Genomic DNA, 27,917 nt, shown 5'->3' with positions numbered 1-27,917 from the left:
CTTTTTCAGTGGGAGCTATAATTCACTTGATTTTTTCTTTATTGTGGCTGTTCAGCTTTTTAAAATCTGCATACTTAAAATATGATGAAAGACTTAAGGTAAGCAGTTATTTCTTCAAACTGATGTGTTCAGTCTGTGCTGTGTCTCTGCTTTCACATTTCCAAATGAATTAACAGCTAAATTAACAGCTATTGTAAGCTCATGACACAATAAGCTTAGAAACCAAGTCTTTTTGTAACACAAGCAGAAAGCCATCAAAGTTTCTTCCATAATATTCTTCCATAACATGCCAAGTCCTGACCTGACAGGATTGTATCTCCCAATCCATTCTCTCCCTGTTTATTGAGATTATCATCAAGAACGCAGAAACGAATAGCAGTTGTTGCAATGAATAAATGTTCCTCTTTTGAAAGTAGACTGTTCCTAGCAACTCATTTTACAAAGTCCACAAATTAACACACGTTAATGTGAATTCAGTGTGAATTCTACCTTAAGGCTGGACCCAAATTTGAAGATAACCCCAAGACTATGAAACAATCACAAGGAACTGGATGTAATTGCCGTTTAAGCCATGCAGTCTGATGCCAATCTCATAATTCAAATCATCCTGTTTGCTGGCCTATCACTTTTACCTTTGCATCAGCTGGATTTTGTATAATTTCAGAATCACAGAATCATACGGTTGGAAAGGACCTCTGGAGATCATCTAATCTACCCCTCTGTAAAAGCAGTTCCCTGAATTAAGCTGCAAACATCAGTAGGATAATAAGCCAACTGTCTAAATCATAAATTAATTAGTCTGTGGTGATTTTATTCCAGAATCTGGAAGAAAAACAAAGAAGGTAGATGTAAGAGTGGAAATGGTTGAGAGATACTACACAGCTAGTGGATGAACTGTACTTCACTCCCTTACATGAGAAAAGCAATGGGCAAAATATCTACATTGATTCACCTCCCTTCCTCTGCAAAGTTGAGAATACGTGACTTTGACATTACAAGTGAAGATTTAAACAGAAGAACAGAAAGGTGTAATACAACTCAGTGTCTGAATGTCTCCTGGTTTTGTTCTTACATTTTGGAATGCTGAGGCCACGTCAGGTTGCAAAATGGCTCCTTAACAGTGAAATCTTTTTTCACAAGAAGAAAAAGTAGAAGACGTATTCGGAAGTACAGAAACCAAACGACATAAAAATCAATTTAACATAACATATGAATTCAGTGTAAGCAGATACATGGATAAATGATTGAACTATAAGTACACACAGAAATTGTGTGAACTATCTCAGCTTTGCTTTTTGAAGGCTTGAAAAAATGTTTGTTCTATAAACTTGTAACAAAAAAAGCTCGAAAGTTACTTATGTTTGCTTCTTATTTGGCTAGGATAACTTCATTGCATGAAGTCAGTACAATCTAAGACTCTAGATGCTTTCACAAACCACAATGTCACATTTAAATCAATACACTCAGAAGAGAATGTGTAATGCATTGATGCATGTTGCCACAATTTCTAAGAATCATTGACTGCAATGAATGAGTTTTCATTTTTGAGGGAGAAAAAGTTGGAGGGGTGTAGGATTAATAAACAGACTCACTTTTTTATTCTAAAGATGTTACCACATCAGACCACTATGAAATATGAAACAAAAATTTTCCACATACCGCAGATCTTTTTCATTACCCATCTCCACAAAGCCAAATTTTGTGCAAACCAATATAAGAATGCAACTGCACGTGCTTAACCAGCTTACAGGGCCTCTCAAAGACAGAGTGAGCATATTCACAGCTAGAGAAGGTTTATCTACAGTGGAGCTCCTACCATGAACTGCCCTTGTATTAACCATGATGGAAAATGTTTGTCCACAACCACTGCCACACAACTTCCAGCTGAAGACAATGGCACACTGAATATATGCACTGCTCACTGCTTAGCAGAACTTGCTTTACCCTTGGTTATACAACAAACAAATAAAACCACTGCAGATGGCTTTCTCTTCTTTTTTTTTTTCTTTTTTTTTTTCTGTTTTCCATAGAGTTTATTATATAGCCCATTCTCTTTGTCACAATATTGAAGGAGAAGTTATTGTTAATATAATTTAATCACTCTCCTCAGTAAAAATGAACGTAATTAGGGTGAAATGGTGTTTTATTCACTGAGAAAGCAGGCATCTATTCTAAATCCACTTCAGAGAGTAAAGCATGATGACACATTTGGCATTAATTACTTAAGTACTACAACACTTATCTGCAGAACTTACTGGCACTAAAAAGTAATGTCCCTTTTCCTGCCCTGCACACATCTAGCAATAATCAGCATAACCTGCAGCACAAATTAATTTCCAAGAGCCAGGCTGCTTTGGAATATATACTGTTATAAAAAAATCATTTTCTCTTCACACTGAAAAAACTCATTCCATCTCACTGCCTCCTCTTCCTTCCTGAAATTGCCTTGTTCTCCAGTGTATCTACGGGGCTGCTGGAATTATCATTTACTTTGCTTGTAACTCATCATATTTCATCTGCTCTTTGAATCTCACTTGCAAGCTTCATCTTCCCTTCTCAAATTTCCCTTCATGTACATGAAACCTCCAGTGCCCATTTCATCTCTAGACCTTGGTGCTGTTCAGGCAGTTGAGGTAAACGATGTACCTCAGCACTTCTTACAGAAAATATACAGAAATATTATTCAGGATACTACCATGTCAAAGCCTGAAGATCAGGACAACACAGGAAGACATGAGAATAACATTTGGAAAAGAATAGTAAGACCACTGCAAGATCCCATCTGTTACCAGCAAGCTGATTCTATCCACAAGCAAGAGAACACTATGATTAACAGCTGACAACAAACATGACTCTAACACTGAGGGTTTTTTAATTCCTGTGCTTTTAGTTGCCTGTTTTCCATTTTTTTGCACCACTGACAGCATATAGCTGTAGAAATACTGGTTATAAAAGAAAAACTCTGCACAGTTCCAGGTGCCACCTAGCAATCCCATGCTGAAATGCATATCTTAAACCACCACGTGATTACAAACTATACTGAAAGAAAACTGCCCTTGAAATAACTGCTCTCACAAGCTTGCTTCCTTTTCCCAGCCTGCAAGTAATTCAAAGAATGAAAGGTGGTACCACATAGACATTGTTAACTTCAAGTATTACACTTGATCAAAAAAAAAAAGCAAAATTTATCAAAATGCCTCAACAATCACTGTAATAATTGTCAAGAAAATCAGCAAGGCTCATGCTTTCATGTGCCTCTTCAGGGCTAATGTGTATTACCCCGTGCACCCAAAACCCTCAGTGAATCCTCATGGATTCAGCACTGACACTGCTTTTGCAACACACTGCTTCTCTTTTTTTTTCTGCGTTGGTCTCAGATGCGAGGAAGGCTGAAGATCCAGCTGGAAGTTTTCCAGCTGTGGGAGTGGAGCTGGTGCTACAAAGGCAGTAACCCAGAGCTGGTCCTCTGTTCTGCCCAACCTGTTTGAGAACAGAAAATGGATGAACACAAAGGGAACATCCATTGGAGATTCATAGCTTCATCTGTGATCCCCAAAGTTCTGGAGTTTTCAATACGTGCAACACTTCCTCTCTACTTTCCAATTTGTTATTTTTGGGTAATTGAATCTGTTTCCCCACTCTGAAATGTTACAAATCTCATAGAAATTCAACATTCATGATCAAAATAGATACGGTAGCTGCTAACTCCGTCTCAATTTCTCTACTTTTAAAGCACAAGGAGCTGCTGACTGAGAGTCCTCTTGATAAACATATTTTGAATTAAGCACAGCAATGCTTAATTAATTTATAGCAATTTCTATAAGCAAATTATTATTAGATTTTCTGTCACTTAAGTTAAAAAGATATCCAAATGTAGTTGTTCTGTACTATTTTAAGAAGACAAACCTGGGTGTTTTTGGTCTTTTTTTAATGAACTATTAAAAAAAAGTTTAATAGCCTTTGCTAGGATTACGAGTTCACGAGCTGGATACAGAGCAACAGATGAATAAATGAAACAAGTGAACTGGTCCCTATGCCAGGATATGTGAAACAATGAGAACAGTGAATCTTAGTAGTAAATCAAACATGCTAAGCTGGCTTGCAAATATAAACCTTTTACAGGAGCCACATAAATTATTAAAGCAACAAAGGCATTCCTCATCTTTCCAAGTTTAACTACAAGTGTGCAGGATTCCTAACAGCACAACATGACTTGCAAAAAAAATTTAAAAACTTACAGATGCTGCCAGGCTTCCATAATATTTTCCTGCTGGTGGGAAGAGAATCATCCCTCCTGATTTTTACAGACTGAGGCTCATTACTTTGATCAGTTCATGCCAGAGGTTTACAATCACCAGGGCTAATCCTAACAATTTCTTTTGCAGGACCAAGTTTGGTGCTTTCTAACTATACACAGAAACAAAAATCAGATACATTCTCTGTTGCAATCTTTCAATCTTTTTTTTTTTTTTTTTTTTTTTTTTCTTGGCAAGACACCAGAAATATTTTTGAGGAAGAAAATCAGGCTTTAAAAATACAACTGTAAGTCAGACTAGGCTGTATATTAAAAATAGTTTGAAAAAATAACTGCATCAAACCATGAATTTGCTTGAACCTAGAACTTGCAAAATATTGTACCTAAATTGCACAACTCACTGCTTCTGGTCACTTTTAGACTTCACAGTAGGTAAGATGCAGCCAGGAGATGACACATACGTAGAAATAATGCTAAACACACCAAAATGGGATGCGCTCATAAAATGTATGTGAAGAACCGTTCGTTTTCCAGTGTACCTTCCAGTACAGATTAAGGCACTACCTAAAAATTATTTGGTCTAAACTTTAGACAGAGTATAATGAGTACAAGAAGAGAAGAAAGTAGCAGCTGTTACAAAACATAATGGATAAAATAACACAGAGCATGTATCACTCTCAGTAAGTACCTGAAGGAACTCCTATCAGCAAAAATACACATACATGGTAGAGTCTCATCTGAGGTGCCTATCAAGTCTCTAGGAACTAAGCACTCTTGATAGGTTTTATGTAATACAAAATTGGGAAAAAGGAAAGTAAATGAATGAAGAAAACACTTCAGAGGCAGTGAAAATAAATTAAAAAAAAAGGCATTTCAGAGTAGCAGAACAATGGAAGAAAAGGGAAAGGGAGGGGAAAAAAAATGAATGATTATTCTAAAGCTTCCTTCTCTGTCATGGTAACTCTATTGCATTCCTTATCAACCAGAACCACATGGTCAGATTTGATTCCTTCTTCATGCACCAGGACTAAAGAATCAGAAGAATGCCACTTATTCCTCTCTGTTCACCACCACTGCTCGGATCCAGCTGGCCTCCCAAGGCCAAATCACCTTTCTTCTCCTGGAATTTATTTGCTGTTTCCCAAAGCTGTATCATACACAAGAGGCCAAGATCACCACTTAGAATATCTTTGCTGACATTAACAGTTCTTTGATGTTTCTTGTTTTGTCTGTTCACTAATATTTTGACATAAAAGCCTGCAATTTTGTCCTAATTGCATATGTGTACACTTAAGCCCTGGAATTTGCATTCCTGTGTGACCATTTCTATTCAGAAATTCCTTATCTCAGTAATTTGCACCAAGATGAAAGAACAAATTTTCTCAGGAGTCACTCTGAAGTGAACCTTAGTCAAGAGTTCCCTATATCCAACAGAAGAGAAGAGCAAGCCAGTGGTGTTTTCAGGGCTCCCTTTATTAACAAGGGCCCTTCTTCCACTCTCCTCGTAGAAGCTGTCCAGTTTTCTATGAGAATACACACACCATATGTCATAGCACAAAGTCCTTTTCCTGCTGACTGATACCTTGCCTCCTTCCCAGAGAGCCCCAACTCTTGCTCATATGCTATCTCCTTTTCTTTCCAGGTGTAAAACTTGGAGAAAAATGGCTGATTCTGTGTAATTGTGTTCCACTGAAAAACCAGAGGACACTTATTAACGCTTAGAAGTTATTTCAGTGAGAAAACTGTTCCTCCTCAGAAGAGGCATTCAAAAAATGAGTGATCTAACTTTCATTCTGGAGTAGCAAATGCATTACATGTTGTGATGACCATTTTAGCAACTGTGTATAGCTCATCTATTACATTATTTATGTTATATCTTCATTCTTATACTGATATACCATCTCTCCCATAGCTCAAAAAAAAAAAAAAACCCTACCAAGAAGCAGTAATTTACTGACCAATAGCAACTGAGCAATACCAAAATGTTCAGTCTCTCACATGAGAACACTTGCCAGAGTCTTCAGACATATGAAATACTTTCTGTAGGCTGTGATGTCTGACATAAATACACTGTCAGAGCAAGGTCATCCAAATCAAAACCAGAAATAGAGGAATGGTGGCAAAAAAAAAAAATGTTAAAAACAATTACAATACACATGTTCTTTTCCCCTTAGGACAAAAGGATTCTCATTGTGTTCCTTTTTGTTATGCCAGAAATATTTAACTGATTCATGATTCGTGGTGTAAATACATTGGTCAGTTTCTGTTCCTGTTTTTTAATAGCTCATTTTATGTAACATACAGACTCATTTGAACCAAAACAGAAGTATTCTGATCACCAGCATTTCTTCATCTCTAAACCTGGACTACAATAAACTCATGTGAGAGTGGCAGGACGCATTTTCCAGAAAATATGTTTAGGAAAGTTTCAGGATGGACCGACATGAACCTCTAGTGTTGTTTGTAAACGTCACTGCTTTGCTTCAGGAGACTGAAGCAGATACTTCCACTAAAGAAAATTAAGGGAACAGACTGTTTTCTGTCTTAATGTCATCACCAGAGGGAAGTGATCTCTGAAAGGAGACAAGTGAAATCGAGGCAATGATTGAGGCACAGAGGCGATTCACCATAGAAGATAAAGATCATTCTGCTGGCAGGGCTAAACGGGGAAGCAGAGGCAACCCTCAGTGCTATCTATAGCCAGCCCTAAAGTGGGAAGAGACAGAAACAGCTGGGTTCACAAGAGGTCACACAAAAATGTCGCTTCTCAGTTTCAAGTGCAGTAGTTTCACAGCGGCAGGACTGCATACTTGAACAACCCTAAAGTCAAAGTCAGCTGAAGTTACGGAGTTTGGAGTTCATTTTTTTTTTTCTACAGACAAGCATGCTATTGCTTTTTGTATGGGGAAAAAAAGAAAGAAAGAAAGAAAAAAAAAAAAGAACCCTAACAAACTAACAAAAAGCAAATTTTAAAATCTCAAGAATGGGTACTCATGGAAACCAAAGTTTAAACAGATCAGTAAACAAGAGAGACAATGACCTGATTTCCAGCCTTTATAAATACAGCCACACCTCACCACAATGATTTTGTGTCAGTAACTGGTGGTGATGACAGAACTTTGTAGTTCAGTAAGTGCAATGCACTCAATGCACTGGAAGTAGGGTGGAACATCACTTACCAAAACTCTCTTCAAGGAGATCCATAGTAAACAGTACTTAAAAGCAGCCAGCTGGGAGCTTATCATGCATCTTAAGGCTGCAAATTAAATACAAACCTTCCACAGAATCACAAGGGTTGGAAAGGATCTCAAGAAACCGCTGAGTCCAAATCCCAGCCTGGCCAATAGCATGGCCACTCTCATTGCTCTGGTCATGAACCTTGGGCAAATAATTCATGTAGATAATTCAATAATTCAACTAGAAAAATGAGAATTATTAAATTGCCTGAGGCAGACATACCTAATGCACAGCTGTGTGGATAAACACAGGAAGGAATATAGCTTTGTTAGGGGTGTTTTTGCAGGGGCTGATAAACAGTAGTCATCAGCTAAGCTATTTCTAGCTGATGGAAGTATTCTAGCTCCTTCAGAATTAATATGGAATTCTTCGCAAAATAATTATTGCTCCTGGAGGGCTGACTTTAATATTTCTGTATTCTTATAATAATTTACTGCTCCTGAGATTACAACATTTTTTCATTCTGATGAAACAGCTCAATTGGAAGAGAAAACATTCATTTTTACAACAATTTCTCAACAGGACATGTTCTGAAAAGGTCTAAATTGCAGATATAAAAGAATGAATCTACCACAGAGATGTGGACAACAATCCAAACTTTAACTCGCAAGTGTTTGACTGTGTTGGGCACATTTCTCTCTCTCCTGGAGCATCTTCTGGTTATAAAGCACCAGGAGAGAAATCATAGCAATTATGGACATCTTCAGCCAGCTCTGATATTGGGAAAGTTTCCAAATCAGCATACTTTTTGCCAGTACAACACATAAGCATCCTGTACCCCTTTTTTGTTGGAAGTAGACCAAGAGGTCTGCTTAATGCACAACTGCATTTCAGAAATTACTGCTCCTCAGCAACAAATACTACAGGAAAACTTTGTGTGGAAATTCACAGCCAGAATGGGAGACAGCAGAACACACATCTGGCAGAACAACAGTCCTTAAATCTTTGCACATAAAATACTTAATGCTTTTTGTGCTGTGAATGGATGAGTGCTTGGGGAATAGATGAGAATAAGGAACTGGAGTTATATTAATAACAAGCTGATTAATCATCTTAACAGCCAAAAAGCTCATAACAGTAAGTAGAAATGATAGCTACACTCTGATTTTTAGCATGTGCCAGAATAATGCTGGTGCGAAGTAACAAAGTGAAAGGAGACACTGTCCTGATGAACATGTTTTACTCCTGTGTAGTGCTATTTATTCTGTATCATTAATCAAATTAGGCTCCTTCCTAACATTGAAAGGAAAAACTAAAGACAGCAAAACAAGACAAAACATAGATATTCTCCCAAGGCCAAAAAGGACGGGATTAAAAATATTCTCATCCAACCTACACATGATTAAACATTCCTCGAATGTTTGTCAGTATGAACAGAATTTCAGAAATTGCCCAACAGCTGTAATGCAAACAAAAATCATGTTTTCATCCTGAAAACACGTGTTGCAAGAGCTCACAGACCTACTTAATGTTCTGTTGATTCCTCTAAATATAGATGGCCTGCCCTGTTCTCAGACTTATCTAATGTTCACGTCTTGTTCTTTCTGCCAGATTTGACTAACCTATTTTAATTTGTATTATTGACATATACTAATGCATGCATATGTCAAATTATTTATGACATGCTCTGTCCCACCTTACTGACAATTTTGAGGCAATTAAAAATTGAAACTGTTCATACTTTCATGTAAACTTATGGTCTAGATAGATATTTTAGGTCTTCTCAACCATTCATTTCTCTTCCATGAAGGGAAAGGGAAGAAGAGAGGAGACTCCATTACACTAAAATTATTATCAAAGAAAAAAAAAAAAAAAAGAAAAAATGTTTTCAGTAATTAAAACATACTTTTAAGTCTGGTCAGTTGGTACACTGGCATAAGTTAGCAAACAAAACATGAAACAATTCCACTTAATAAAGCTAATAATTGTTAGGAGCAAATGTAGATTCAATGTGATGAAAAAGAAATTGACCAAAGCTAAATAGACCTGTAAACTTCCCAGCAGGAAAGATATTCAACTTACTTACATACATGTGTAAGGAAACCTTCTTTTGTTTCTTTTCATGGAATACTAGGCAATGGGAGATGAAACCATTTTCAGTAACAAGGATAGTGACTGCATCATCCTACTACACACGCATGAATAAATTACTGTGAACAATTCTATTTTGAATACATACACTTCTGTAACACTTGCATACAGATCTAAGTAAATAAGTACAGACCGGTCCACAAGATAAGGCTCCAAATCTATTGAAGCAGGCAGTACAGCCTATATATTAACCACATTTCCAGAATCACACAGAATCACAGAATGGCCAGGGTTGGAAGGGACCTCAAGGATCATGAATCTCCAACCCCCCCGCCACATGCAGGGCCACCAACCTCCACGTTTAATGCTAAACCAGGCTGCCCAGGGCCCCAGAACACATGTTCTTAGTAACATGGCTCGGTATAGCATGTAGCTCTTTGGTTATGATTTATTATTGAATATCGACTTAAAAGAGGATTAGCTTTGAAACAAATGAACAAACAAAAAATATAAACACAAAGAAGACAAACTCTTTAGACACTGAGATAAGCAAGGTAAAGCCTTTAATTTAAAATATTTTGGGGACAACCTGAACTAGAGAATGATATCCTTGCCTATGTCAGTAGGTTTGAACTAGATCACCATTAAAAGTCCCTTCCCATCCAAACCATTCTCTGATTCTAGGATTTTGCTGCTTTGAACTAAATTTCGATAGGCCCACATTAACATTTGCATGCCAGGATACCAAACCCCAATCAAAACTGCCTGTCTGTGAAAAGCATGAAAGTAAGTTTGAGCACTAAACAGAAACTACTGGTAACATAGGAAATTAATTATACTTTTCTCCAAAAACTTGTTGGATTTCCATATTTGGCCAGGATGAACAAAGTTCCCTATTCCATCCGAGCAGTTTTAGCATCGCTTCCAAATCGGGCGCAGGAAAACCTCACTTACCAGAGCTGACCACGGAGTGGTGCTATGGGAGCGAATATGGATTTATTTAGTCCTCTCAATGGCTCTGGGATACGCTGAAAAGCTTTTGTGGTGAGAAGAAAACAAACAGAAGGAAAAAAAAAAAAAAGAAAAGAAAAGAAAAAAAGAAAAAAAGGAAGATTAAAAAAAAATAAAAAAGAAAAGAAGAAAAGTCGGCCTGCTTTCATGCAAATTGATGGCAGAACTAGCATCCTGGCTTCTTATGAAAAACATGTTTTCTCTTTAGCTTTTTAAGTCGGCCGGCTTTGAAAACAGTAAGATGCAAGAGCAGCCATTAGAGGATGAAGTGTCCTCAGCAAGGATCTGCACCATCGCTGAAAATCATTGGGTTAAGCTGTCTGGAGAGTAACCCCATACTATATTCACATAGAAGAACCAGGTTGGAAGGGTCACATTAAGGATCATCGAGTCCAACTCCTGGTTCCACACAAGACCACCCAAAAATCAGACCACATTTAACCAAAGTTCACTCAATGCATTCACCACATTCACCTGAGCTACAGTGTTGGCTCCGTGCTTGTGTTAGCCTAATGCACCTGCTTGATCAATACAGGCTGCAGAAGTTCACGTGGTTATAAATAAAGCCTGCTGTGAGACTGTGTGCCAGCTTCATCACTCATTATTCATTAAAACATAAGGGAATCAAAGTATGTACACATATGAGCATGCAGTAATGCTTCCTCTCTTGTAGTGTTGGCCTATAACATCAGAGGCAGATGTCAGAGGGCTGGCAGTAGAGGCTGAACCTTCTCACCAATATCCCACTCCATGCTGTTGCTGTGGGACAGATGGCAACAGAGGGGCCGTGTGACAAAATGGCATCTGACAAGGAAGTGCGGATGGAGCAGAGGGGTAGCGCTGAATTCCTCCTCCATGCAGAAATTATTGCAGCCACTGACATTCACTGATGCCTCACTGACATTCACTGATGCCTGCTGAATGTTTGTAGAGACCAACCAGTGGATGTGAGCACAGCAAGGAAGTGGTGTTGCATTTCAGCAGTGCTGTCAGTAAGAGTGGGACACCTCTGCTGGAGCAGATTTGTTACAGGCTCTGCACGCAGGCTCTGGTTCATCGCTGGTGAAAATACATAGCTAATGGTGGTGCCTATGTGACAAAGCAGCGCTTTGTAGCTGAGAATTTGCTCTACTGAATAATGTTATTGTGCTCTTTGTGTCTGTTGCAGTTTCCAGGGAAATAAGTAGGAAACATTGCTTTCGTTGCAACCCACGAGCATCATTTTCAGCAATTCTTAGAGGTACCAAACCTAAGGGCCGCGCTGCCCAAGGCGGCACTGGGATCTCCAGGCTCGCTTCAGCACCAATTACAGCTCTTGGGCCCCGCCCCCTCCTTACGTTTTCTCCGCTGATTGGCTGTCTCTGCCCCTCCAGCGCGCAATTGGCGGCCGGACTGGTCGCCATGGTGAGAGAGGACGCCGTGCGGCCCCGCAGCGCCCGCCATCATGGCTGCCTACCGGCCCGGGGTGCTCGTGGGCAACTGGAAGGAGGAGGCGTGCCTGGAGGAGGTAGGCGAGCAGCGGGGCCTCCGCTCCAACCTCCGGGAGCCTCGCCTGCCTCTTCTCGTCGCGGTGCTTCCCCCAGTTCTGTTGAAAGCCGACGTTGCAGCGCCGGGTAACGCCGTGTTCCCTCTTCTCAAACAGGAGCGCCTGAGGGACTTCATGCAGAAGAGAGAACGGGGAGAACTTCTAATGCAGAAAATCAACAGACTGAAGGATAACCTTTTAAAGAAGGTCATTTTTAAAGGTTTTGTCAGTCCTTCGCGACCCTGCAGGGAACGGCAGAAGCTGTTTGTCGGCATTCCCAACGCTAGCATTTGATATCTAAAGCACCCCTGATGCCAAATTCGGATAACTCAGTACAAAATGTGGTGTGTTTTGGCTTAGGTGCAGCTGTCGGTGTCTAAGGATGGATTCGTTTGCTTTGGAGACACGGTGATGCTCCTGAGCCCAGGCAAGGAGCCCTCAGTGCAGTGTGATGTTGAGGCACATGGTGAGCTGACGCTGGCAGTTAACCTGGAGGAGGTGTCCATCTATTCGGCTGTGGCTCTGCATGCACCCTGCGCACTGAGCGCCATCACCACCACCAGCCCTGTGGGAAGGAACACGTTCTGTGTTTTAAGGTACGGTAACTTCATTCTTCATATGAGAGCGGTGAGGTGCTGGAACAGGCTGCCCACGGAGGTTGTGGTCCAAGGCCAGGTTGGATGGGGCCCTGGGCAGCCTGGTCTGGTTTTAGATATGGAGGCTGGCAGCCCTGCCTGCGGTGGGGAGGTTGAAGCTTGATGATCCTTGAGGTCCCTTCCAACCCAAGCCGTTCTATGATTCTTTTCCATAGTTTCATAGGTTTTCAGTGACGTTAGCTTTTGGTATCTTATTCTGAGAGATGTGCAATGAATTTTGCTAAAATACAAATGAGTTTGAGTAAGATTAAATTATTTAAGAAAGACTCTAAGTCTTATGTAGTAATGTAGTATTAAGTACTACTAAGTATTATGTAGTAATATGCTATGCATATTACTGTGAATAATTTCAAGGAAGTTTAAATCAGCACAGAACTGGTGTGAAAGCAGAATATCAGTAATACTATTTGTTCTTGTGCAATTAATGTCTCTGAAGCAGAAATTTGAGTCACAGTGGACAGTGCTTCAGTTGTCCTAAAAAAGACCTCTCCATCAAACAGGGTGTTCTCTCTCAAGGACACATGTAACTCCAGCTGTCTGTGGGAGAAGTAACAGAACAAGTCCCTGCTCAACAGTGGAAGGCTCTGCCTTAGTGCATGTATTTAAGTATAACAACAGTGCACAAGTGTACAAACTAATCCTGACTGATCAAAATGCTTTGGGTTAGACACAGTAAACAATTTTGAAGCCAATTTAGGGTTTCTAGAAATGCAACCAAAGTATTTTTGCTCAGCTTCTGTCTGATCCTTGAATCACTGACACCAAACACTTTCAGGGCTCTCATTAACCGACCACAGGTTTTATCAGCTATGTAAGTTACTCTGAATGTACTTAGAACAGCCTGGCATTTAATTCAGTGATCTTTTAATTTAAAATACAAAAATTGTTCTGAAAATACAGATATATCAGCATGTACATTGATGTGATAAACCTGATTACTAAATATCAACATGTGATCAACACCGTCTGATGTTAAGCAACAGGCAGTGTTCTGCTTCCAGTCCCAGATTTTTCAGGTGCTTATAATTAAGTGTATTCACAAAAGTAATTTGTGAAATATCATTTCAGTAAACAAGAACTTAAAATTCTAGAAAATCTGATATATTTGAATTTCTTGTTGTTCTCTTTACATTTTTAACAGCATTGATGGAGAATCAGTGGGTGAACCTGTTAAATTTGGGCAAAAGTTTGGTCTTGGAACAACAGGAGGGTTTTCTGATCCAATGGTAAGGGAACAAAGTTGCAAATGGCAATTGATGGCATGTACTGATAGTGTGCATTTAGGTACTATATATTTCAAATTGCACAGTGGTGCAGTGTCTTAGCTTTACAGAACAGATTCAGAATCATCTGCAAATCCAAATATATAATATATATTTGGAAAGTTTATGGGACTTGTCTGAGATCAGTTGTGCAGTCCAAGGGGACAGTGACCCAGAATGATGGGTAATGCAGATTTTAAACAAGGAAAAAGAAAAAAAAATCCAAGAAGAAAATTTTGTTTCTTGTGAAGAAAAAATAGTCTGTGTATGAAGTAACAAATCAGGGGGAGATTTCTATTAAATGTGAATGTTGTTTCCCTTTGCAAGTCAGAAGGAAAGCATCAGAAATTTATTTTGATGCTCAAAATAAATCACATCAACTATGATAACATTTTCCCTCTCAACTGTCACTTGGATCTGAAGGAGTCTTTGGAACATAAAATCAATTTTCAGTTAATATTCACTGGTCTACTTCATGAATTTATTGACATTTTAGAACCTATTGTAGTGTTTTGAAATGCGTAGCTGTAGCTTGGCAGACTGTTCAGAAGCAAAGGGAATTTTTTGTGCTGGTTTTTCTTTTTTAAATTACATGTCTTTTTCCTTCTATATTTATGCATCCTTCATGTATATTTCAATCTACAGTTATATCTAGCAAGTGACCATAAGTCATTTATGAGATTTGCCAAAAAATCTTACCTTCAGCAAGTATTTTTGACAGATGAGCTTTCCTATTTGACGTGCTGGCAAGCAACCTTCTTGGATCCACAACTGCGTCTTGAATATGAAGGATTTCCCATTCCTGTAAGTCATTAAAATGGAAATAAAAAGTATTGAGTATTTAATTGTCAAAGTAGGCTGAAACAGAACCATGTATCAAGCTTTATCTTTTACATTTGAAGACTATGGTGTTCACATTCCTTCCCCTATCATTTATTTCCATTGTAAACATCGTAACTGTGCTGCAAACACTGGTTAAATTCATTCTTTTTTTCCATTAGACATCTTTTACATCCATCTACCTGCAGAAGCAGGTGGGAATATGCTGCTTAATGTATCAGTATCTGGGAATAACTTTGTTTCACACAGAGGGAACTGATCCTCTAACCTACTTGTAACCTACTGCAGGGAACCTGCTTTATCAGGAGGGTTAAACTAGATGATTTCCAGAGGTCCTTTCCAACCCTTATGATTCTGTGAATCAAGGCATTGGAAAAAATGGGTGCTTTTCCAAATATGTTTCTTTAAGTTGAAGCAGCTGCAGTATTTTCCTATTCCACATAACAAGCAGGCTTCCTGAAGTGCTGGGCAAATAACAAAATATCATGGATATAATCATTCTGAGAACTGACAGTACAAAATATCTCACTATCAATCTGCAGCACTCATACACATGATATACAGCCATACGTACTTCTATTCAGTACTAATTAAAGCATTCACCTTCAATAAGTGTTGTTAGTTTAAAATATCTATCAAGTGTATTTTTGTGTGTGTGCGTGTATTTTGTTTTGTTTGTGTTTCCTTTTCTTTTTCCCAGGCAAACTCTAAACTGATTATTACTCATTGCCATACTAATAGAAGTTTAGCTGTTCCAAGGAACTTTTCGACAAGGTGAGAATAATTTATAGCTGGTAGCAATATACTTAATGAGATATCAGCTCAGGGCATCCAGAATCACTGATAAAAAGTAAAATAATTGCTTCAGGAGCACACTGAGGAAATGGCAAAGAATGCAGGATGCACATTCTTCTTTTCCCTCTTTAAATTCTTGTGTTCTGTTGTGATGCTGCAAGCAAACATCTCTGTCTTACTTTTTTCTTTCCTTTTTTTTCCCTTTATATTATCACATCATGCTCCCAGGCTTCTGTAGTCTTGGTAGTTCTCCCTTTGAATATCCTGAACAATTGTATGTATATATATGTATATATATATGTATATATATATTTTAAGGAAAAATTGGTATGTGAAGAACTCAATAGAGATGCACCACACAAAACTATATTTCTTATATCCATATGAATCCCATAACAAATTAATGTTAATTCAACAATTTGACTTAACATGCATGTCCTGAAATAATGTTGATTAAGTATCATTAAGGAGTACACCAATTGTTTCTCATTACATTTCAGGTTAAATATTACTGTGAACTTTGTATCAGTTTTTTGAGGATGAGAAAGTTCTCTAAGGCTGAAAGGTTGCCATGGTTTTTAAGTAGCCAGAGTCATCTTCATGAGCAAACCTTCAACATCTTACAGCTAATGCAGACTTGCTGAATGCACACAAACTCATTCTACACCCTGCCTCCCCGCCCTTTTCTTTGACTTTGCAGGTCTTATTTTGGAAGGGAATATGAAGTAATTTGTCACACTTACCTGGACTCCCATCGAGTTGAAGAAGACAAGAATTACTGGGTAATAGCTACAGGAAATCCTGGTGACGAGGGTGGTACAATGCTCCATAGACCTGAACCTCAGCCAGGAGGAAAAGGAAAGAACGAGTTTCATGAAGAGACAAAGAACGTAAAAATCCCAGATTCCAACTGACACAGATTGCTTAGATTCTGATTCTTATTTTTCTGATTTTCAGATTTTAGCATTTGAAATGTTTATTTTAAAAAGAGATATGGAAACCTACCATAAAAAATTTAATATAATCTCATCATATGTGGATGGCAAAAGGATTACTAATACACACTCATACACAACATCAAAAAGCTGATGAATCAAGAAAAGCTCATTTTCCTACTTGCACATTCCCTGGTGGCAAAAGAAGTTAGAACATATTGAATTGAATTGCACTCAATTACTGGCCTTCTGGGTGTTTTTAACCAATGCTTCCTAACCCAAATCAGGATCACCGTTTTGAAAAGAGTGAGCATACATTTTCCAAAACAGTAAAGACCAAACTTATGCAAGCTATCATGTGATGCTTTGACATCTAAAGATTGGTGGAAAGAAATTAGGTGGTTGAGCTTGTTCCACACTCTATCATGAGAAAGGGGAAAGGACTGCCTGCACTGCTGGAAAATGAACAGGATTGAATTAACAATTCCTGATGCTCTAATACAATTTTAATCTAATACAATTTTAAAACCACAGATTTTTCAGATTTATATCACTTTTCTTTTTTCCTTTGCAACTTTTTTTTTTTTTTTTTAACACTTCTTCATATAGTCCACACGATGGCACCACATTCTTTTAAACACTGTGATTATTTCCAGCAGGATTATTCCTACATGTGTTAAAACAACCTGAATCATTTACATTCCATTGAGTCCCTGATACAATGCCACTAAAGAACCAGAATGAATCAAGCTCAAATTTTGGGCTCTGAGGTGTGAGTGATGTTCTGTTGTCTTTTTAGAAAATAAAATCAGTTTAAGCAACAAATGTAGACAGAATAATGTACAACACTGTGCATTGTGTGCTATCAATTTCTTAAACAAAACTGATTGGAATATTAATTTGTAATCAAAACATACTGAAGTATCTTTAGGAACTTTTTCATTCATTTCTCTGTAAAGACAGGAAACTTGATGTGCAGTAAATGATGGATATTTTTATAGTGACGCTGTTACTACTTACCTCAGCTTACAGAGGTTAAGATTCCACACATTTTGATAATAGACTGACATAATTCTACGTTGATTTTGTAGGCAGTAAACTAGAAAAACGCAGGCTGCATGAATACACTGCAGCATTTCCAATTTGACAGTTGTGGGATATTTATATTAAAACCTGTGATTAGCCATAAAAGACTGAATATTAACACAGAATTTAAACATTCCATTGACTGCCACTTAGAGACACAGTGGGGTCTAATTGATAGGGTGATGGAGATCTGAACCATGTCACTGTACAAACTAAGGGTGCGTGTTATATTTTGATTGTCCCAGTTTTGCAACCCAAGAACTATGGACAGTGATGCTTGCCTCCTTTGTAAAGCACTCTGACATATACCAACAAAAAGCAAAATCATGCATTAGGGAAGCTTTAATGCTTCTTCCAAATTAGACCCAATGAGGATAGATCTACAGCGTACATTGTGGGCAGATAAAACTCACTTTCAGGCAGCTCAAAAGCTGTTAGCATGAAGTTGATCCTGAGCCATTAGTTCCTGTTGAGAGGCAGGGTGCATTATTTCAGATTTAGTGCTGTGCTAATATAGCACTGTGGAGGTGCAGGGAGAATTCACATCTGTATGTTTTGCTGTATGGATGCATGCTAGCATCCATAATATTGAAATAAAGAAGAGGTAGAGAACTGAGAGAGTCAACAAAGACAGTTAACTGATACAGGGATAACACTGGTAAATAAAAATCCACTATCCATCTGCCTTTTCACTTCCCCTGCTCTTTTGCACATTCACTCCACTCACATTTCTCATCACATCACTTCTCCTCTGCCATGTCATATTGTTCAACCTTACTGATTTGCAATGGCTATGATGTCCTCTCGTAGCACCCAAAGACCCCACTCTCTCACTCTACACCCATCAGTACCTTCAGAGGCTGCTTTTCTATTTAGTGAGGTACTGTTCTGGCTCAGCTGGCTCGTCAGAGGAGGAAGCCACGTGCAGGCTTTGTAACTGGATAAAACATCTGAAGGGGAAAAAAAAAAAAGACCATTAAAATTAGAAATTCCACACAGCAGTGGAAGAAAATATCCAAGCACTGGAAACTTGGGTGGAGTTGACAGGTGAGAGGGTGATTTTGATAACATCTGTGCCCACTCACCCTAAATTAATATTGCACAACCACTGCCATTTGGAGTGGGGGAAACATCCTTCTAAAATCTTCTTTAAAAACACTTAGATGTACGAAAACTCAGCTAGGAAGGCCACAAAAGAAAAGACATCAAATACAGGTGGAACTTAAGAAATCTTTGTGTCATTTTGTCAGCTCTATTCTCAAAAGTTATAGGCTTTGGCCCTGGTGTTCCCCTCCCCCTCGCCTTCTATTTTTTCATCTGCCTTATGTATGGAGGGTCTGTGATGAGTTTACACCCTTCTTTTTTTTTTTACTTCTTTTGGTTGGTAAGCTGGCACAAGGCAGCACCTTTAGTACAAGAGAACAAAACATCAGTGCTGTGCTAGAAAGCATTGCCAGATAGATATCTGATTAGATTAGGTAGCTCTCAAGATGCTTCCATGCTTTTGTCCAGGAGGATTCAAAGTGCAACAGAATAGGCACAAACATTAGAAAATGCCTGATGACATTAATACCCACATTTGCTGATGAAATTAATTCATACCCTTACATCTCTGCTGTATGTTTATATGAAAAACTCAGAGAGCTCATTTCCCAACATCTGCTAAGCGCTGCCTTGTGTGGTACGTCAAAACAAAATGAAACAGACCATCCAGTTACAGGCTAGCTAGTATATATGTTTCTATAATGCTAGTCTTGTTTTAATTATAGGTTCCTTGGGGCAGGGACCGTATCTTCATCTTTTTTCCAAATACGAACAACTAAGGCAGAGACATTCACTATGCAATAGCCTAAAGCTGTTATTAAAAGTGGTTGAACGATGACAGGAAATTGAAGTAGACCTGGTGCAAATAACCAGAGATACAGGCGCATGAAATCTACGCATAAAACAGCGCCAAGTAGTAAACTCTCGGTGTGGGGTACAAAGATGCAGCTGCCCAAGTGAGTCTGACGTTAATAGGAGTTGCTAGGAGAAGAGCCCACAAACCACAGCGCTGTCCCTGTGGGTCTGACAAACCCACGTTGGGAAATAAGAATTATATGTGCCAGTATTTATTTTTCTATATATATTTAGTTATTTAATTATATGGCGTACCAAATAAAAATAACTAACCAGCTTTTAGCTTAAGTCCAGAAGTGGCACCAGTCCTGAGAAACTGAAGTGCTGTTTCTGTGTCTTGTTTGTGTTAAAACTGTTAGCACTTAGGTGATGTATGCCTGTGAAGATCTCCATCTGACTATGAAAAACCCCTTTCAATAATGGCACGTAGCTGTTTCTGAGAATATTTCAAATAGAACGTATAAAACCGTTCCATCCCAAGCAGAATGAAGGTGAGAAACTAGGAAATAAGCAAAGCTCTGAAAAAAAGCTGGAGTTATCTTTTTTTATAAGCAATATTTTAATAAAGCTTAAAATTTCTAAAATGCTATCTAGCATGGATTATTATTGTTTATAAAAAATGAAACACAGCAGTTTGTGAAATCCATATTGGATAGCAATTTCTATCCTTCCTCCCTGGTTTTCAACCATTCCTCTCTTGCCTGGGCTTTCTGTCTCTTCTGTGTCCTGAAGAAACAACTGAGCAGTTGTTTGGGGAAAAGTTTAAGGTTCATCAGACTTTCCGGTCTTTTTGCTGACAATTTTGGCAGCACCAGTTCAGCCAGAACACCCAAGATGTATTATAGTCTTGCAAGCAGCCAGTGAATTTAACTGAACGTGAAAATAATCATATTTTGCATATAAATGTATATACATACATGCATATGTATACATGGATTTATAAAAATAGAAATGAATTAGCATTATATACAAAAACCCAAACTGAATACTTTAAAGCTGACACAGCAATAGCATGTAGCTCAGTGCATGAAAGAGACCTATCTCTCTTCAGCTAAAAATAGTAACTGGTTTCTTTTGAAACTACCTGAAATAATTGGTTCTTTCAGTACAATTTTGAGTGGTCGTGGATATATTAATATTCAAGCCTGCTTATGAATGACTTCACATCATCTATTAATCCAGAATAACGTTCTTGCTACACTTTATGCTTCTACCTTGTCCCCTTTTTTCCCATCCCTTTCCCCTTTGTGCTTGCTGCACAAATCCAGCTGACCTCAGGTTCTACTTGTGGCTGAGAAGCTGCCCAGAGACAGGCCAGTGTACAAGGTTGAGCTCTTTGTTCCTCCTTAACCAGTCTCTTTAGAACATGTTGACACGTTGAGTAGACAGACAGTCTGTGTGCTCAATAATTCATAATTACAACAAAAGTGACCTTTAATCTTAGTGGCTTAAGTTCCATGATAAAGCCCTAATATATTTGTTGTGTTTTCTGAATTTGCTGCCAATAGGGCAGACAAAATTTGTTCTTCAAAACTTTGTTATTGAAATGCCAACTTTGGATCAAACATGGAATTCTAGCAAGACTGACCATATTGAAAAGCAACAGTTATAGCCAATAGAATATTTTGGACTTGAAATAAAAAATCAGGACCTTATTTTCTTTTTTTCCCCACCTCTTCTGGCATTGGTAGAGTGGTTTTTCTGGAGCCCCAAGCAAGTACAGTAGAATCCATCAGCACTCAAGTTCTTTCACAGAATGGACAATTTGAAAAAGAACTAAAGACCATGTCTCAACCTGTTGTCTGGAGAGGGAAAGCCAAGCAGGATAAAATGGGAGATCGGGGAATAAAACTGCAAACAACAGTTAACCTGAGCCTAAAAAGCTCTTAAAGAAAGTGGCCAGCTGTAACATCTTCAGTGAGCCCAGGAATGAGCAACAGAGGATGAGGCAGTCACCCAGAGAATGGAGCTGCATGGCTTAACAAGTTCATTCTTATACATGATGAACCTTAAACTTTTCCCCAAACAACTGCTTGGTTGTTACTTCAGGATATAGAAGAGACAGAAATAAAATAATAAACCATAATAAAATAATAAACCTTAAATCTTACAAAAAACAGGGATGGACTAGTATTCCACATGCATGGTAAATTGACAGATCTCAGGCAACGCACTGTAAGTGCCTTTGGTTTTGTGGCACCATCTTGGATTGTCGATCACAGTAGATAAAGAATAAAGAGACTATCAAAGGCCAAGAATCCTCTACATTGGATCACTGAATCTACAGTCACTCTTTCAAGCAAATTGAAAACCCCTTCCATTTCCCCAACTAATATATGTAACAGTATTCTATTCCACACTTGGTCATACCTATGTCATGCACATTTTCACCGCTCATTTACCATATCTATGCATCAGTATTCCTGTCTGATAAGTGGGAATAATTCTTCCCTAAAGAAGATACTGGAAACAGCTTTGTGGATGTTTTGCAGGTGCTTATAAGAACACCACAGAAATACTGCCAAGAAAATGTTGTTATTGTTCATAAATGTCCTGGAATTCTAAAATGTACTGTAAAAGATTTCTGCATATATACGCTGTCAGATCACAACAAATTTTGCATGCTTAATTAACAACAAAATTGCTAACTTCCATCATGACAAAAGTTCTCTCAATCGGTTTTCTTTTCCCCACATTCTTTTTTTCATACACAAATAACTACTTGTTTAAAAGCAATTCAGAGTGCTATTTCAATAATTGCAGTACATGACCTCCTGCAGAGCATAGCTTATTGTTCTCACTGCTCATTGAGAATTTTGATACTTTCAGAAGTTCTTGTATTTCAATGTTTTCCTCTGTCCCATGCTAATTAATATCTAACTGTGCATATCAACTGGTAGTGCCGTGTTAGCCGGTTATGGAATTTTGTCCTGAAGTGCTTTAAACAGTATCACACTTTGGGACTTGTGAATGGTTTCTACTGAACACCAGACTTAACACAGAATTCAGAAACACCAACACAAATTCCTGCTTCCTATGAAATTAGCTTAACAAGGATTTGGGGAATAACCATTTCATCTAAGCGACCATGTCTGAAAACAGAACATTCATTCATCACAAAAAGAAAAAAGGCAATGTTGATTTCTAGCAGCCACTGGCCCTGTTACACAGCACAGCTGTTAGCTGTTTGGTTTCAGAAGTGTTACGTACAAGTGGTGAAGGTTTTTTGGTCAGCCCACGTAGCATATAGCTATTATGGGTTTTCTATAATAATGCAAGTTTCGCGTTGTAAAGAAAGACGTTGTCAGAATTGGTATAAATGCAGAATAATGATTTATGTTTCAGGTTATTCGACAACACAGAACATCTGAATGTGCTGAGGTAGGGCAATTTTTCTAAAGGAACACTGTAATTACTGAGGACAATTCTCCTGCGTAAATGCCATGAAAGGAGCATTCATCAGGCACAGTTTTCATGCCTGCAATGAACAGCACTATTGGCCACGACATGCTTCCTGAGGGTGGGAAAGTGAAGGTGAAACTGAACTGGTAGTGAAAGAGTTCTTAAAGAATATAGAAAACTTATCCATGAAACCAAAACTACAGAGAACAAGAACAAACGAAAGCTGTTTGGGATGGTTTTTAAATTTGTAGGGCTATCTGGGGAGAATCTAAGATAACATTAAGCTTTTGCAGGTGAACAGATGTTATTTTCTCCACAGAAATAAACAATAAAGAGTCATATTTCCAAGTTAATGGTCAAATAAAGCTATAGTTATATAATAGTTATATTCTTCAGTGACTATCTGTGAAGTTTTGTGTTGATAATTTTCTCCCTTGTTGATCAAAGTTAAAAATGTTCACTTGAAAGAATGCTTTCAAGTAAATAAATCTTTGAAACAGTTAAATATAGTTTGAATATATAGTTCCCATTATTGCAAACAGATCCTGATAAGGTAAAGCCATTGGTCATGGAATACAAAGCGTTGGGTTTAAAGGCTGTGAATTCGTTGTCTATGTCACGTTTGCACTTTGAGAGCAATCAGGGCATCACCTTGGGAGTTATCATCAATAGCTTCACTTGGGGGAAAGAAAACAAACCATTAAGGTGTTAAATCTATTTTATCCAATTTTACCAATTGTTACATTACATTCTTCCAATCCAGAAAGACATTAATGTAACATACGAATGAATGGGCATGCTTTTGAGAAAAAAAAACAACTGAATAGAAACATAGCTTCTCAAACTGGTTACAAGAGTATTATCTGCTGAAATAAAGCCAGCTGCCATGCCCCAAACAGTTCATTGCTGCTGTGGTAAATTGCACAGAGCAGAATAAACATTCCAGAATGCTCTAATTAGCTTACCTATGAACAGCTTTTTGAAAACTGTACTTCTGATTCAACTGGACACAGAGCAGCTCTTCTAAAGCTTTACTCAGCAGCTCAGCTGTTCATTCTTGGTGCTTTTTAGCACAACACATCCATTTCCCAGATTGCATCCACAGCAAGGGTGGATGGCCTGGTGCACACTAAGGACTGCATCCTCCAGGTTCTCTCCTATTCTCATTTCCATTTGCTAGAGCAGTCTGAGACCTACACAAGCTCTTTCCTCAGTGTCAAAGCAGCAAGAAAAAGCAATACTTAAAAAATAAAAAAAAATTAGGGCCTGGGAAACAAGATGGCAGCAGAAATTTTGTGTAGGTAAGCGTGAAGTAATGTGCAATGAAAGGAACAACTTGAACTATTCATATACACTAATGGTTTGCAAAATCACTCAAGAAAAGATCTAGGCGTTACAGTAGACAGCTTAATGGAAACTTCTGCTCAGTGCACAGCAGTGGTCAAAAAAAGCAAACAAGATGTCAGGCTGTATTAAGGATGAATTGAAGAATAATGCTGGAAATAATAACAATACCATCAAATACATCAATAACATATTCTCCATTTTATGAGTAGCTTATTTTGCTTTTGTTCTATGAAAATAAATACCTAACACAGGAAAAAGGGAATTAAAAGGGATTTAAAGGCAGAGGTAAACATCTACAAAATGAAAGATTTTTAATAGTGTCAGAATTGTGACATCACTCAGATCATCCTTCTCTAAACAACTTACCTGCTTCTCAGTTCACCAATTTGTAAATAAGGACAGACGAAAGCACTTACCATTGTCATATCTATAGAGATGAATGGATGAACAGTGATGCCACAAAGATATCATTTGCCTCTTATTCCCAACACAAAAGGGTCAGTTCCTCTCTGCTCTCCCATAAACTCAATACAAGGCCCAACCCAACAGCGCTTCTCATCTCAGCTGCCGCTGTACCCATCACCTTCTATTCAAACTTAACCTATACCCCCAAGTCCAGCCCAGCACCTTAACCAAAATCCTTCCCCTTTTCACCCCTTACGTCTCTCCTTGCCTCACACCCAAACCTACCACACCTGGCCCACCCTCTGCTGCTCCTACCATCTCTCACCAATTACCCCACTGCTCCCAACATGGCTTTATGACACCTTTTCCCTCTCTGCAGGCACAGCTCATCACCCTAGCTCCCTCAGCTCTGCTGTCAGTATGATCAGCACTGCTGGCCATCCATCAACAACCTCCCTTGCAGTACCTACGCAGCAGGCAGCTGCTCCATGCTCTACAGACCGCTGACAGACGGGCACGGTGTGCTTAACATTGTTGCTTACTACTGACAGTACACTAGAAAAAATAAAACCAGAGGTTAACTTACAGCAGAAGAACCCTTCCACACACACACCATCCGTTCTCAATGCATACATTGTTTAGGTATGAATTAAAACAGAAGTATCTCTCCTAATGGCCTGATGTGACAGGTTGAATGCTGTCCTGTGAATTATGGACATGATATACCTCAACCTTTGTGGTTCCTAGGGTAGAGTGCTTGCTGAACATAGATGTCAGATTTGGTAAATTTAACATTGTTTAGTCTGAGTGTAAGTGAGGAAAATGGGAAACTCATCTGCCCAGCAGCAGGAGGGTGTGGAGTGAGGCAGTGTTGTTTTCTGCAGAGTATTTTTATGACTGGGCTCTTGAGAGCCTGAGATGTCACTAGGTCCCTGGGCTGTGAAACCAGCAAGGGAAAATATGAACTGATTCAGTTTTATATAACTTACAAATGCATTTAGCATTTTCTGTGACAGAGAGACGGCAGTCAGAAAATTTAACTGTTTCCTTTGTGAACTTTATTTTGTTTATCTGGAAGCTTGCTCTGTGTCAGCAGAATTGGCAGCCGTCTCATCCAGAGCAGCAGCAGGGCATTTTCCCACATATTAAAATAAATTCTAATTTCAAGAAAAAGGGAAGAGAAAAAAAAGAAAGAAAAAAGAAAGTTATGCCGTGAAATGGCATTATTACCTCTAACAAAAAGCATATGGAATAGTAGCTTGCACATAGGTCTGGGAGCCAGGAATAAATCAGTGCTAGTCTAGACATGCTGATTCCAGCTGTGGTCCTGAAACAAGCTGTTAGTGCTAGAATTTGATTAAGTCTAATGCCCATCTGGATGATGAATGAAGGCAGAATAACACTGTCCCATCAGAGCTGTGCTAGAGGTACTCGTATTGTGGCTGGGACACAAGGAAACAAGGGCTACCCATTGCATTTTGATTTCTCCCAGCAACTGACTGAGTCCACAGCCAATATTAGAAATCAGCTTGGTATGTCCTATGGAACAGTGGCTTATCATATGGATCTCCCCAGTATAGGCAATGTAGCACAGGAGATGTCTTTATTTAGTCTTGGTCCCCACTTCTAATTTAGTACGGCCCCCAGTCATGGTCCCTCTTGTGCTTTCTCCACAGTGACTATAACATTTAATTAACTTATATTTATATGCACTCAGAAGATGGAAAACTCTATATACTACGTATTTAAGGTAATTACCTCACAAAAAGACATAAATTAACACTGACCAGTGATGTAATTTCAGAACACAGATCACTGGCAGGGACTTAAGAACCCCCACAAACACACCTCCTCCATTCTGCCCTGCTCCCTCTGCCTCCTCCCCTGCCCCAAAAAAGCGAACCCCTCCCCAGAGCACTCTGATACAAAAACCATTTGCACCTCCTTTCCTATTATCCTCTTTTCAAGAGGCAAAAGTGTCCCACTTTATCTTTTTTTTAGCTTAATTTCTGTCATCCTGGGACAAAACCATTTGCTCCACTACACAGACTTTATTCACCCTAGACCAAGTTCCCCAAGCCCTTGCAGAGCTTATGAAAGGCGTTTTCACTCACTTGGGTTAAATGAACACTGTGTATTTTCTTTCTTCTTCCCCCCTCTGCCCCCCTTTCTTTTTGGGCTAAGAGTAATAAATGAATCATTTCAACTTTGGGCAAGGAGTTTAGGTGTTGTATTTGTACCATGCAACTACATAAACACAGAACGAGCCAGTTAACCAATGAATGGCAGGAATTAGAGGTATTGAGATGATCTAAAACATTTTAACACATTTTTCCATATATTAGCCTTTGGAGTAGTTGTGTTTTGCTTTCTTACAACAGACACAAGTCAGTGAAGTCCAAAAGGAAAGTCTGAGGTTTTACATTTCTGTTTGTGGTACAGGAAAAGGGTTACGATCTCAGTGGTTGATTCAGTGAAATAACATCTCTTTTATACACATCTGCCTCGCAAGTAGGGCGGTAGTTGGAAATACCCAATCTAAAGCATTAAAGATTTGCTGGCAAATAGCAAGGCATTTTCTGCTAAGGAAAAATTGTTATATTGAGTAGTCACTTTGAGTGTTCAGGAGCTACAGTCAAATATCCAAACAGTGTGGAGTTGCAGTGCATTTATTATTTTGTCAAGTGTTCAACACGCTGGGAGCTGACTCTGCTGTGTATTCCATGCCTAAGAGGGGATGATAATAACGAACCTAAGTGAGAAGATACTTGGCAATGGTAAGTGATATTTTTTTATCAAATTATTTGGGCATCATACAGTCAACTGTTTTTACAAGTCAGTATGTATCATTTTCAACTGCTTTTATTCAGGAATTTAAATGAGGAGAGTAGTCAGATAAGATATAAAAGCAGGGGTGTTTCACAAACTGTATTTTTGCCTTTCTATATGTTGTCATGGGTGTTTTGTTTTTAAGTTATGTGAGAAATTTGAAGGAAGTTGTTGAATGATCAGCCTTACTACTTAAAAGAGAGATGCTGTGCATGGAAGTATCTTAGTTCAGGACACATTCACTTTGCTATATAATATTTCTCCTATTTCTCCTGACTCACATAAAATCAGCAGACTGTACAAGGAAATTTTGTGAGCTTGCAGCTTCCTGCAGTTCTGAAGGCCTCTCTAAACTTGCTGTATTTGAGGCAGACAAAAAACAAAAGCATAAATCAAGCGATT

General features: G+C 38.6%; 2 protein-coding genes across 2 annotated transcripts in view; both read left to right on the top strand.

The window, feature by feature from the left end:
* The first annotated feature begins 11,970 nt into the window (after positions 1-11,970).
* On the top strand, positions 11,971-17,417 carry CFAP161 (cilia and flagella associated protein 161). The gene is made up of 7 exons (XM_042876101.1): positions 11,971-12,041; positions 12,177-12,266; positions 12,420-12,655; positions 13,857-13,941; positions 14,623-14,781; positions 15,518-15,591; positions 16,313-17,417. Exons 1-7 carry the CDS (start codon positions 11,979-11,981, stop codon positions 16,524-16,526), a joined length of 921 nt encoding a protein of 306 aa, XP_042732035.1. The 5' UTR covers positions 11,971-11,978; the 3' UTR covers positions 16,527-17,417.
* Positions 17,418-27,453: 10,036 nt separating this feature from the next.
* IL16 (interleukin 16) overlaps positions 27,454-27,917 on the top strand; it is a 41,226-nt gene continuing 40,762 nt past the window's right edge. The window contains exon 1 of the mRNA XM_042876252.1: positions 27,454-27,463. The gene's annotated coding sequence lies outside the window, so the exon portion shown is untranslated. The remainder of the gene's footprint in view (positions 27,464-27,917) is intronic.

The sequence above is a fragment of the Lagopus leucura genome, unplaced genomic scaffold (genome assembly GCF_019238085.1).
Source record: "Lagopus leucura isolate 7727_CA_CO unplaced genomic scaffold, USGS_WTPT01 Super-Scaffold_100015, whole genome shotgun sequence".
In the NCBI taxonomy this organism is placed as follows: Eukaryota; Metazoa; Chordata; class Aves; order Galliformes; family Phasianidae; genus Lagopus; species Lagopus leucura.
This window is presented reverse-complemented; position numbering and strand designations above follow the sequence as displayed.